Below are 14,360 nucleotides of genomic sequence, written 5' to 3'. Positions count from 1 at the left end.
CGTCTTATCCTCTTTTTAAAATGTGCACCCTGTTGACTTCAATGGGCCATATTTTAAACCTGCTTTTACAAGTGCAAGTTTACATTACAAGTGCACAGGTCATGTGAGTGATTCCTTTAGAGTTAACACGGGTGAATCTGACTGCAGTAGATGTGAAAGATATGAATAAAGTTAATTCGGCCAGCGCTCATACCTGTGTTTACATCCTGTTTTCGGTTGAAGTCCAAAGTAGGTGATTGTCGAATTCACGCGCATATGTTTAGTTACCTATGATCACGCGCGTGAACTCGACAATCGACTACTTTGGACTTCAACCGAAAACAGGATGTAAACACAGTATGAGCGCTGGCCGAATTAACTTAATTTTAACGGATGTTGTAGCAATATTGTTGTCCAGGTGGAAATCGGGAGAAATTCGGGAGAAAGGTCGGTCCGGGAGATTTTCGGGAGGGGCTTTGAAATTCGGGAGTCTCCCGGAAAAATCGGGAGGGTTGGCATGTATGCTTTAGACACCCTGTAACTGGCCGGAATTTTGAGATCGCAATAGACGTGAAGGACTATAATGCGTTAAGAGCTCGCTCAAGTACTGCGGAGCTAAACCATTTAGTGCTTTGTAAGTAATCAGCAGTATTTTAAAATGTATACGATGTTTAATAGGGAGCCAATGCAGTGTTGACAGAACAGGGCTAATATGGTCATACTTCCTGGTTCTGGTAAGAACTCGAGCTGCTGCGTTTTGGACCAGCTGTAATTTGTTTATTAAGCGTGCAGGGCAACCACCCAGTAGAGCATTACAATAATCTAGCCTTGATGTCACGAACGCATTAAAGGAACACTCCACCGTTTTTTGAAATAGGGCTTATTCACCTTCTTTCCAACATTTAGATAGGTGGGCAAATGCATTTTTGTCTCAGTGCATGCAATGTTTTAGTTTGACAGGGTCGGCGCTAGCTTAGCTTAGCATAATGAATGGAATCCTTTGTTGCCAGCTAGCATGTCCTGAGTAAAAGTGATATAAAAAAATAAAAAAAACCACCTAATTACTTCTTGTGGCCTGCGTATTCACAACAAGTACAAATAGCGATGCAGATTAACACTAGACGATTTCCTATGCAGATATTGACTTGGGACTATATTAGGGGGAAGCACAGGTGAAGCACTGCTACTTGGGCGCAGAGATATCACGCCCAAGTAGCAGTGCTTCGCCTGTGCTTCCCCCTAATATAGTCCTTAATATATAAGTCAATATCTGCCTAGGAAATCGCCTAGTGTTAATCTGCCTCACTATTTGTACTTGTTGTGAATACGCAGGCCACAAGAAGTAATTAGGTGGGTTTTAAAAAAAATTTATATCACTTTTACTCAGGACATGCTAGCTGGCAACAAAGGATTCCATTCATTGTGCTAAGCTAAGCTAGCGCCGACCCTGTCAAACTAAAACAATGCATGCACTGAGACAAAAATGCATTTGCCCACCTATCTAAATGTAGGAAAGAAAGTGAATAAGCCCTATTTCAAAAAACGGTGGAGTGTTCCTTTAACTAATTGTTTCCGCATTTGTCATTGAGAGCATATGATGTAATTTAGATATATTTTTAAGATGGAAAAATGCGGTTTTACAGATACTAGACACGTGACTTTCAAATGAAAGATTGGTATCAAAGAGCACACCCAGGTTCCTAACCAACGATGAAGACTTAACATAGCAGCCATCAAGTGTTAGACAGTATTCCAGGTTATTACGTGAGGGAGTTTTTTGTCCAATAATTAGAATCTCTGTTTTTTCTGAATTAAGTAGTAGGAAATTACTAGTCATCCAATTTTTTATATCAGGTATGCATTCCGTTAATTTTGTGTATTGGTAAGTTTCGTCTGGGCGTGAAGAAAGTCCTACTATTATTCCTTTCAATAAGTTGTTACATTAAGATATCACAATGCAGAAGAAAAGATCTGTCTATACTTCCGTTTCATTGTGACTTTTAAGGCCCTGTTCTAAACGGCACACTTCATGTGCATCTGTGGTGTTCCACAAGACTGCAGGGTGTCCCATTTGTCATTTTAGGTTTCAGAAGGAAGCAGACTTACACCCGACAGACAAAGCAGCGTTATGTCATGAAAGCGTGGAACTGGAGAAAGACGTCGAAGGCCTAGGGTTCCATTGGGACGGGCTGTGTCTTTATTAAAACAAATCTTTACATAGATTAAACCAATAGGCCTTTATCTCATTTCCTGGTTTTGGAACGTTCGAAATCACCAAGCAGTGTACTCGCACTTCCGGTGGTTAAGTAGTTACACCTTTAGATGAAAAGTAGGTCAGTAAACTTAAATAAAATCGCGATATAGACCAGTGTCTGTCAATATTAAACCACATAAAGACCATTTAAATAGGAATCATGCATGTTCTGTGTATCTCTGTGAATGAATGGTTTCATTTACCACACACACACTGAGGCACGCATGATGTTTTCAGCCTAACGTCTTAACATTAATGCACTTTATCAACACAGCTGCTCTGAGAGTCACTTCAGCAGCATTTTAGCTTCATTTGAGAAAAAACTATCATATCATAAAACACAGAGAGACTCAAAGGTGTACAAGGCAACCCGTCGAAATAAAAGTTTGGTTTAACCTTTGAAGAAAGTTTGGCTTAAATCAGTACATTTTAAATAATTGGTTATAACAATTTAATCAAACCATTAAAATGGAATCAAGAAAACAAAACAAAAAAATAAACTTTTGGCAGATGCGAGAGCGAAGTAGTCCAGTGCAATAACCGGAAGACGCCGTACACTGCTTCGCCACTACTTCCAGCGTTCTATTGTGTTGCGATAAAGGCCTATACAATATCCCTCAGTTTCACAGACAAGTCTTAAGATAGTCCCAGACTAAAATGTATGTTTGAGCTGTTTTAACTAAAAGCATCTTGCACTGACATATCTTAAAATATGTCAGTGCCATTGTTTTGTTTCAAGATGCACACCAGTCATGTTTTTTTCTAAGACACGTTTATTAAAGCTACTCAAATGCTCTAATTTAACTAAGGCCTAATCCTGGCTTACTCTAAGTCCTGTCTGTGAAACCAGGCCTAAACATTACATTTTGTATTTTAGCAAATTATCTGTAATCTACTGACATGATTTTAATTCTGAAACATATTTCTGCTTCCTAGATTATTTGATCTTTTTTCTAAGATGATCCCTGCAAGTTTCGGCCAGCTGTTGGCTAAAGTGAGCAAGCTGAGGACCCACCTGCTATTTGCTCCTTCATACTTCACTACAGCACGGCTATCAAATCAAAACTCTAAACCGCATGAAAGAAACATTCTCCTGATGGGTCCTCCTGGAGCAGGGAAGACCTGTGTTGGGCGGATTCTGGGACACAGACTAGGTATGCCTGTTATTGATATAGATGACGATGTTCTCGAAAGGACGTGGGGAATGAGTGTGGCAGACAAGCTCTCTGAAATCGGTGGTGATGGTTTTATTGAAGAAGAAGGTAAAGCAGTGTGCAGGTTAGGGATGGCTCGATACCACAATTTTGGTTTCGGTACGATACCAGAACCTAATACCTCGGTATCGATACTAAATCGATACCACAGGTGACAAATAACCGACAAATAACCGAAACTATTTTATTAAAAAACACTGCTTGAAACTCTGCAGTACCGAATATGCAAACAAAAAGTATCAAAATGTAAAAAATTAAAAATAAATAAAAAAAAAACAGTCAGGGAACATACAGTAGCCTAGGTTAAATTTTGATTTTGGAAAGAAAAGAAAAAACCTGAAATGATACAATTAAAATAGGTTAATATCTATAATAATAAATTAATATAGAATAATAATAGAATAATGAAATGACATGTTAACCATTAGCTGTCAACAGAGAATTATCAACATTTATAGCATTTATTCATCTTGGTTTGAGTACTGTTTGGGTTCATATTAGTTTAATGCATTGCATAAAGTAGGCTAATGTTAACATGCTAAACATGTATTAGTATATTTAAATAATAATTACTGATTGATCTAGATTAATACATGTTATAATACTGTTAGGTCAGGTTACCTAATGAATGTTGACAAATGTAGCTTAATTGTAAAGTGTTATTCTAACATTCATATTAGTAATATCCATATTACTACTATTACTCTTTCTCTCTCGGCTGATTCCTAGGGGTCGCCACACTAGCAATTTTACTAGCACTAATACTAAAATGAATATTACTAATCTCTTTATTCATTCAAATTCAATTAATATATGATTGTTTGAATGTGCAAAAATTATGAGACCTAAACTTCATTGGTTCTAGCGTGTCATGCAAGCACATTTGAGCTTTCGTGTTTACCGTATCATATTTAATTGATAAGCTCTTATGTATGTGCGCTGATCAGTGTTGTGAATAGAAGTCTAAATTAAATCAGTTGAATGATGCTCACCTGTCGATCTCTGAACTCTTTGAACAAGTCAGGATGAGCAAGTGACAAGTGCTTAGCCAGACTGTGTTGCCTCCCGTGGCTAATTTAAAGCAGCGTTTGTAGAGTGGTGCATTGAGGTCTGTTGCTTCACCTTTCTCATTACTTTTGTAAGCAAAGTAATGCTATATTTCACTCCTACTGCTCTCTTTATTTATTAATTTCAGGCGTGTAGAATCATAGACAGTATGTGTAGAATGAGCTTCATCTGTTTGATCCATCGTGTTCCTCCGTTGTCACGTTTGCCGGTTTTGCGTGACCCGCGTCAGTTTGGGTAGCGCACTGCCGCCTAGCGGTGAACTTCGAAACAGCAGCGCATCAAATACCGAATTGAGCAAAATTATGATATTGTACCGTTTGAAATATAATATATACCGGTATTTTTGCAGTACCGGTATACCGCGCATCCCTAGTGCAGGTTTGCAGCCACAGGAAGTGTCATCTCTCTGACCGGCTCCAATCCCCTGCATTCGGACGCCATGCGGCACCTGAAGCGCTCTGGACTGGCCGTGTACCTGGATGTGGACACAGAAGATATCATGCAGAGACTCTCTCGAATGAAGGTGAACAGGATTGTGGGTCAGGATGCTGGTGTTTCTATGAGAGAGATATTACATTACAGGAAGCAGTTTTATGAGAAATGGCTAGATGCGAGAGTCCTTTGTGGGACGGGAGACTCCGTGGAGGACGTGGCTGATAAAGTCCTGAGGACTCTGCTCAGATATGAGGATTCAGAATCAGAGGTGTTTGTTTCAACAAGGAGCCAAATGTCAAGTGACCCCAAGTTCTTCAGTGATGTCGTCATAGAGGGTCTTGCACCAGATGGAGGGCTTTACGTACCAAAAAAAGGTTTCCCCAAACTGGAACCTTCAGAATGGTTGAGAATATCTAGCCATGCCACGAGAGCTGTGGCCATACTGGAAAACTGTATCCATCCTATGGATGTGTCCCCTGTAGAATTGAGCACAATGGTGTGTCGTGCTTACGGCCAGAACTTCGCCGATCAGTCGGTTGTGCCTCTAAAGCACCTCACTGATCATCAGTATCTTCTAGAACTCTTTCACGGCCCAACTGCCTCGTTTAAAGACCTGGCACTGCAGTTGATGCCTCAGCTGTTTGCCCACTGCCTGCCACAGATGTGCAACTACCTGATTCTAGTGGCCACATCTGGAGATACCGGAAGCGCGGTGCTGAACGGCTTCAGAAATCTTAAAGACAGTGACCGGGAGAGGATCGGCATGCTTGTGGTTTTCCCTGAGAACGGAGTGAGTGAGATTCAGAAGCTACAGATGACAGGATTTCAGGAGGGCAATGCCAAGTCCATCAGCGTCCTGTCCAATTTTGACTTCTGCCAGAGGAGCATTAAACGAATGTTTGGGGACTCGAGCTTGATCGGACATTTAGCTGTGGAATATGCCACGGTTCTCAGCACCGCAAACTCGATAAACTGGGCCCGACTGCTCCCTCAGGTGGTCTATCACTGCTCGGCGTACATGGACCTCCTTAGAAATCGCACGCTGACTTTCGGAGACCCCATTGACGTGTGCATCCCTACCGGAAACTTTGGCAATGCCATGTCAGCCCTGTATGCCAAACAAATGGGAATACCCATACGGAAGGTGATCTGTGCATCCAATCATAACTGCATCATATCCGACTTCATCGCTAGTGGCAAGTATGATCTCCGCAACCGGAAGCTGCAGGTTTCAAACTCTCCTGCCATTGATATCCTGAAGTCTTCCAACCTTGAGAGGTTCATCCATCACGCTTCCGGTGGGGATGGAAGTCTGGTCAGAGATCTGTTTTTTAATCTAGAAAGAGAGCGCATCTTTAAAGTGTCGGAGACTTTACGGCAGAAGATAAATCTGGAACTTCAAGCTGGTTGGTGCTCTGAAGAAGACTGTTTGAGGGCCATACAGGAGGTGCACGCGACAACAGGCTTCATAATGGACACTCACACAGCGGTTGGGAAAGTAGTCGCCGATCGTATACATGACAAAACCTGCCCGCTTGTGATATGCTCCACTGCACACCACGGGAAGTTTGCTCCGGCTGTCTTAAAAGCCCTTCAGTGTCAAGATATCCCACCGGATCCTGTTGAGCAGTTGGATAAACTCTGCAGCATTGGAGGCCGAGAGCAGATGCATGACGCTCTGCTGAAGTGCATGGGAAACAGTGGACATCATCCACATAAAGTATGTCAAGCTGACTATAACAAGCTCACAGATGAAGTAGAAACTATGATACAAGACTCATTTCTGAGAGTCCAGTGAAACCTGCAGTACCTGCACATGTCCACTTGATGGCAAAGTCTGTCAAGAAACCCCAAACATTATACTTCCATCAAATCTGAACACAAGGTGACAGTAAAGTCATGAGATATAGTTCAAATGCTTTTCATGTAAGTCCATAAACTAGTCTTAATTGTACTTTATCATAATCTCTCAGATGTTTTATTAATTTAGTGTTGATAACTTTATTAAAAAAGCCTGTTTATACTGATAGTGGCTTAATTGCTGGCAACAGCAAACCGTCTACAGTTACATAATGAAATATTACTTGGTGGAATTATTCTTTTTGAATATTATTAATAAAAATAATTTATTGATCATTTTTATTCCTATTGCTGTTGTTGACATGTGTAGCTTATTTCTTTAAGGGTTGAAATACAAATAAATAAACTGACAAGGCAAACAAAAAGTTTTTCCCTCTTGAAGAGATAGTTCATCATCATTCACTCAAACACTCATGTTGTTCCAGACCTCAATTACTTTCTTTATTCTGTCGAACACAAAAAAATACAAATAAAATAATAATAATAATATTGAGAAATTAATCAGTTTTTTCCCCTTCATGTAGTAGAAGTCAATGGTAACCAAACCGGTTTGCTTTATCAACATTCTTCCCAATATCTTTATATATATATATTGACTGAGCATCCTGGATTGGATCCTGTTTGTTTAAACGTGTATTCTCTTCAGAATGCATACATTTATCGAGCCGACTATGGAACCTTACCCTGGTATTCCAGAGTTCTCGCGAGAGCACAAGTTGAATTTGCTCAGCGAGTTAGATTTAGTGTTGGATTTCCAGGCTAATGGAACCTTGCGCCTACGTGGAATTTTACAGTAAGTGTCGATAGTGTTTTTAAATGTTATGTCAAGTTTTTATATTTTATTAAAGTTTGAACATTTTAATGCAGGGCTATATAATATAATATATTTACATCTACAATCAACCTACACATACTGACTGCACAAAAGTAAAAACTTACCTATATTCTGAATTGCAACCATGAAATTGACAACACATATGGCAGAACAAACTTAATATTTATTAATATCACAATACACTCTGCAAATACAAGAAAATTATTTCACAATTTGTATAAATAATTAGTGGATGGATCTTACTTTATTCTTGTAATTAAATAAACATTGCCGATTCTACAAAACCAATACATACTGTAAACAAACAAGTGAATATTTGACATTTTATATACAATAGTAAGAAATAACTTCAGGAGTCTTCATAGAATTATAAGAAAGCACAAAATGAAGCATAGGCTGTGCTATAAAAAACAAAAAACAAAGACATTGCTGAAAAATAAAGTACTATCTGTACATGTGCCTGTGTTTTAGTCGTTACAGGTTTCTGGCATATCGCTCCTTTGTGAGCTGGTGCTGGGGTTTCCTTGGCAGTCGGGTACGTGTCGTGATTCCAGCCTGTGTGGTGATGAGGGTTCGCCGTGAGTTTCCAGATGATCAGGGCAGATATGTTGGTTTCCTACCAGCTGATGATTGAATCTGGACACCATGGTGGAAATGACCTCCTCCTTGTCTGGCCGCTCATACTCCGCACAAAGGTCTGATAGTATGGGTATCTTAAGTACCTCATCCATGTATGGAGCAGGGTCCACAAAAACATGCTCAAATATTAGGTCCTGCAGGTCATCTAGGTACTCTGTGCAATAAAACAAAATGTATTTATAAATTTATATCCTGTTGATGATGTTGCTTGTGCACGACCAGCATTTTCATTGTAATGAAACACAGCCAGGTTTAGTCTGCAAGTGCACAGACACAATTCAGGAAAATAGCCTATAGTGATGTAAAGTTATTTTAACAGCAGTTAAATTACCTGCACAACATTCCAAGAAATGGGAACACCACATTTTTTGGGGCAAACCGTAGAATGTCACTATGAAATGACTCCAAAGATGAAGTCTGGTGATGTGGACTTAGTTTGGTGATGTCCTTCAAAATCCGCGTGTTTGTCATCACTTTCTCCAGCTTGTAGAATGCCTGAGTTCCTATGAGAAATGATACAAAAATTGCATTAATTAGGGGAGACCGGGGACAGTTGCAACACTTTTTGCATTTCTCTCAATTACTCAGAGACTATTTGGACTAGACCAACCAAATTTGTATATATTAAACTTGCATCTGTCTGCTAATTACCCATACCATTTAAAGATGATTATATATGACATATCGTTCACAGTATTTATTTGAATGGAAGAAGTCAGATGTTGCAACTGACCCCGACCCAGGGGACGGTTGCAACACAACCCAGGGACGGTTGCAACATGTTAAAAATACCTTAAATTTCATTAATTAACTTAAGCTTTTTGTCTCAATGAGCAAAGAATTCTGAAAATATGAACTGTTTTAGGCCTACTATAATATTATAGTATTATTTATTTCAATAATATTATTGTAGCCTATTATTTATTTATTTAGTCATATTTATCAAATAACAGTTATTGAGTTTTGTTTGTTCATGTGTAGAACATAGGCCTACATAGATTCAGTGTGCAGGTGTTACAGATGCTATTCAATCCCTCCATATTTCAGTGTCAGACAGGAAGAATTTAACAATTTACAATGCAACAAACTTTTATTAAACATTCAATTTATAACATGTTGCAACCGTCCCCAACCCTATCAGCCATGACAGAACATCATACGCCTGCTAGACACACTGACTTTGACACATGCTAACCATGTCACTTAGAAGTCAACAAAACAACAATTCAAACTATGTAAGTTTTGATTAAATCATACAAAATTTCAGGACAGTATGACAAAAATATATCTCATGAAAAAATTTACTTTCATACCTCCAAAACAAGTTTTGTTCAATAAATACATCAGCAGATGTTGAAAATGTCTACTGTCTTCTTGGTGGGTGGAGGGTCTAACTGTGGTTGTGCAGTATGAGTGTCATCATCACTCTAGCTTGTTTCTGATTGGAGAAAAATGACATGTTGCAACCATCCCCTGTTGCAACTGTCCCCGGTCTCCCCTACAACTAATAACTTTAATTGTAGGTTATTTACACTTCGACTAACAGTCCCTTTTTTTTTTTTTTTTTTTTACATGTCGTGTTGCATAAAAATAATATTTGTTTACAGTATCATACTGGCAACAAGCCACTTGTTTCTATCTCTGCTTCCCTTTAGATGATGTAGACGAGCAGGAAAGTTTGGATCCTCTGTGTACGTTCCTGACATGGTTCAGAATCGATTTCCATTTTGCCACTCTTTCTGGTCCAGTGGTTGAAGATGATGCAGTAAATGTGGTTTTTAATGCTTCTCTGCCATTTCCGTAATTTTTCACAAGTCTTTCATCTTGGAAATGTTTTCAAGTTTCCTCACAATCCCTGTAAATAAAAATATAGACAAGCATTTTACTGCTGAGAATAAAAACAGTGATGTTCACAGTTTGCCAGTACTAAATATTTGTGATATGCCTATAAACTGTCACAATTTCTTAATTTTCATATTAAACCCACTTATAAATCTATGTTATTGAATTTGTACGATTTATAATGAATAAAACCTTTTTCGATGTGCCACACATCATAAAACTGGTTGATGTTATGTTCTCTGAGGCAGAGTGCGAATTACCCCACCATAATTGGGGGGAACTGCTCCTTCACTTCTTCTATGACCATCATGGTCCACTACCATATCAATCCCCACCGTGATCGCCAAGTGCAACATGTGTTGTGCAACACACATACAAGGTCTAAACATGCGACAAACTGATAATCTGTTATTATATATATCCAAAAGAGAACTGTTTTGATCAACTCCCAAAAGTTAGAAGTTAAGTGCACTGAAATAACATTCTAATTACTAGTAAATAGTAATACCTTTACAAGAAGCCTATTGCCTATTTCAGGGTTTTCCTGGCTCAAAATGAGGCGCAGGTGGTAAAACCATAATAATGTATTTTAATAATAAGATAATAAAAATTTGTATTTTTTTGTAGATCATCATATAGCCTAATGTGTTTTCCACCATTTTTTCTGTTGGTGAAGCTTGGTACCTCTAGGGGGGTCCGGGGGCATGCCCCCCCGGAAGAAAATGTTGTACATTTTAAAGATAAATTCATTAATCTGGTGCACTTTGAGTCGCCCGAATCCACTATTAAGGCGAGACACGGCAGGCAAAAACAAAGATTTTTCATGCAGTGGTTGTCATAATGACTGGATACGAGACAGGAAGCAATTGCAAGTGATTTATTCAGATAGTGCAAACAACAGTCCAACTGTGCAACAGTGCAAGCCGATGGGAAGAGTGACGCAGGGACTTCGATGGTCAGGATCCGTGAAGAAGTGCAGTGAAGGTGACGGTGAGACAACGGGTGAATCCACAACGAAGACTTGGAACAGGAACACAAGGCAGGAACTGGACACCGGAACACAAGGCAGGAACTGGGAACAGGAACACAAGGCAGGAACTGGGAACAGGAACACAAGGCAGGAACTGGACACCGGAACACCAACGACATCAAACAACGATCTGACAAGGATGATAGAACAACGGTAAGTATTTAAGGAGTCATGATATTGCTTGCAGCTGGTGATGAGATGATGATCAGCTGGAGCGGATCAAGTGATGTCATACACTCACGCCCACAACACACGCGCTCACACAACAACATAAACACAAGACTAGAAGGAACAGAGAATACATCTACCGTGACAGTGGTCAGTTTTGAGATTTTGGGCTAGTTTACTCCTTCAATATGTGTTCTTTCAAGCTGCTATAAAGAAAACGTTGAAAATATACATTAAGATGTTTATTTTATTACATTTTGTTTACTTCTCCCGAATTTACCAAGAAATTCTCCCGAATTTACCAAGAAGTTATCATTCCCACACGACACGCCGAGATCCGTCTGTTTACTGAAGTCTGTCATGACCGGGATCGCTGTAAAGCTCTGAGTCTCCTGCTCTGTAACCCAAATATGGGCATTTCCTTTCTATCAGTAACCAATGGTGAATGTCCAAAGGGGGATTTAAAGCTAACGACGAAATCTCATGTAGAGCTATTTAACTCTTTAACTGCCGTTTTCTCAAAATGAGTTTTTTGTCATTCTTCAGTAGAAACATCTCAGCCTGTGTAGCACCTGTGTACACCAAACTCTCCAGTTATACACTTAGCAGTATTCTGAAGATATTTTCAGAGGGATTTGTTAATAAATCATTCCTGGCCTGATTTATGTGACATTTTAATAAAAAAAATATGGTGAAAATCGATTTTTTAAGGCTATGGACAGTATATTTTAATTTCCTAGGTAATGAAAGCATATATCCTGAAATCCCTCTGAGTTTTTATTTTCATCTTGTGTGTAAACAAAATGAAAAAATTATTTTGCATCTGGCTTTATCATATGTTCAGATCTATCTACCGAAAATATATGCAAAATCGTACATATTTAATGAGATAATGCCTAATTTGCATAATTAAACATATACATTTCTAAAACTTGTAATACATTTTTTTTATATACTTGTGTAAGTAATCAACTGAGGAAGTTTCATGGTGATATCTATTATTTAAACATTTTACCCTATTCACCTGTAGTGTCTCGCCTTAAAAATAAAAAATCCACCCGCAAACCGCCTATATTCTTTGATTTAGATCTGCATCTGATCATCACATTACAATTATTCAAATTCTTAGTGTTAAGCATGATAATATGGTAACATCACACTGAAGTAGGCTGATTTAAAATGAACATTTATTTAAAATAAAAGTTCTTCTTTTGGCAAAATTACATTTCCTTAATAGCCTAAACAGAGGCTTTACTCCCTTCAAGCTTAAATTGTCAATGTTTCATTACATCACTGTTTGAAAACACTCAGAATCATTTGTTGTACCTTTATAAAGGGCATTTTCCCCTAATTTTATTAAATGTATGCTCCATCTTTCATTTCAAATTCTTAAATTTGATAAATATATTCAATTAAAATAATTAGACACTAGGCTGTTACCAATAAAATTAAATCATTTACATTGAAAAATTATAACTATTAAATTAGATTATTTTAAATATTTTTGAATATACAAATAAGGAATGTTGAAAAGAATGATACTTTATGAAACTAGCGTTTTGTCATTCAACGTTGACACTTGCTTGAGAAGTTGAAGTCGTTCTCTATCGCCACGGTGGTTAAAAATGGTACGGTCCACAATAGGGGTGTCTGAAATCGCTTTACATTAAAATGTTCCTACAGTGAAAATAGGAGTTGACTTGTATTGTAACTGTAATTATATTTTTTCACAATATCAGAAAAATTATCTGACCCCCCCAAAACTGATATTTCTGTCCCCTACTGGGTCTTCATTGGGGGGTATAGTACCCCCCAGTACCCCCTGTAATTCGGCGGTCAGTTACAATCCACTCCAGAGTAACACCACGAGCTTCCAACAGGGCAAGGCTCCTCTGTAATCCTTTTTCCATGTGGTAGCTTCCTCCCACTTCGTTACTCTGAAATAGACAAGTATAGGGAACGAAACAATCATCTTAGACAAACCAGAAGTTTTAAACTTCTCAAAATGTAATTTTTTTAAATACTGATATTTCTTCTCTCCCACCTGAACCAGCTCTGGTGTGTCCACAACGGTGTTGGTCTGAAGGTCCATCAATGTATAGCTTCCAAACTTTGCAGAGTGGCCTTTGAAAGTAATATTACACAAAGCATTATTACCACGAGTGCATTGAATTCAGTTAGATACTACCTATGCATGTTATGCTTCATGATCCGGAAAATACCCGAGCATCCATGCATCCTTCTTATTTACAACTATGTACCTGGTGAGTCAGCCCTCATGTCACCTCCAACGATGACCCTTTCCCTCTCACTCAGGCGATCTAGCGTCTCATTTTGCTTGAGCACTAAGAAACAAAAACTCGTACTGGTTAACAAATATTAAATACAAAAGTAACAAAATATAATAATAATAAAAATAATACAATTCTGAACCAGGGGTGTTAAACTCAGTTCCAGAAGGATCAACAGGCATACTTGAACTTTTTTAATGAGCCTTAGAGAGTTGATTAGCTGCCTCAGGTGTGTTTAATAATGATTAGAGGTAAACTCTGCAGTGCTGTGGCCAACAAGGAACTCAGTTTGACACCCCTGTTCTAAAACAAATGCACAGTTTTGAAACTTACGACATGTCTGCTGTCTCCGTTAAAGTTGTGTCCGTCTCTGCTGGATCAAATGTATAATCTTGCTCTTCAGGTGCTACTACAGATGATGTGTCCATTAGGGTTTCTTCGTCATCCTCTTCCTCCAGTTCCACACGAGGTCTCTTTGATGGCCACTTTATAGGTGTAGAGGTCCTAAATATTAAACCAGCTGCTGGTGACAAACTGTCAATGTCTGAAACTCTATCTGTCGTCTGGACACCTGTAATATACAAAGTAGTTGTGTGTTACTGTTATGTGACACTTATTGTGTAACAAGACTAGTTATAGGTCCTCTGTATAAGCAGTATCATGTAATACATAAACATACCTGAACTCCTGTAGCGAACATGAAACGTCTTCATTGATGACTGAGTACCAACAGACTTGGTCAGCG

At 38.6% G+C, this 14,360-nt stretch overlaps 1 protein-coding gene and 1 long non-coding RNA gene across 2 annotated transcripts; one reads left to right on the top strand and one right to left on the bottom strand.

The window, feature by feature from the left end:
• Nucleotides 1-4,894: 4,894 nt before the first annotated feature.
• Nucleotides 4,895-7,509, top strand: LOC309510297 (threonine synthase-like 1). Its single transcript, XM_082191293.1, has one exon. The coding sequence runs from the start codon at nt 4,955-4,957 to the stop codon at nt 6,746-6,748; it is 1,794 nt and encodes a 597-aa protein (XP_082047419.1). The 5' UTR covers nt 4,895-4,954; the 3' UTR covers nt 6,749-7,509.
• A 4,112-nt stretch (nt 7,510-11,621) lies between these two features.
• LOC309510295 lies at nt 11,622-14,156 on the bottom strand. The gene is made up of 4 exons (XR_014210296.1): nt 13,949-14,156; nt 13,586-13,669; nt 13,369-13,448; nt 11,622-13,261 (listed from the first exon to the last, which is right to left on the bottom strand). It is a non-coding gene; the product is annotated as an uncharacterized lncRNA (long non-coding RNA).
• Nucleotides 14,157-14,360: the final 204 nt, after the last annotated feature.

The sequence above is a fragment of the Leuciscus leuciscus genome (assembly GCF_965113295.1).
Source record: "Leuciscus leuciscus genome assembly, contig: SUPER_11_unloc_9, whole genome shotgun sequence".
Lineage (NCBI taxonomy): Eukaryota > Metazoa > Chordata > Actinopteri > Cypriniformes > Leuciscidae > Leuciscus > Leuciscus leuciscus.
This window is presented reverse-complemented; position numbering and strand designations above follow the sequence as displayed.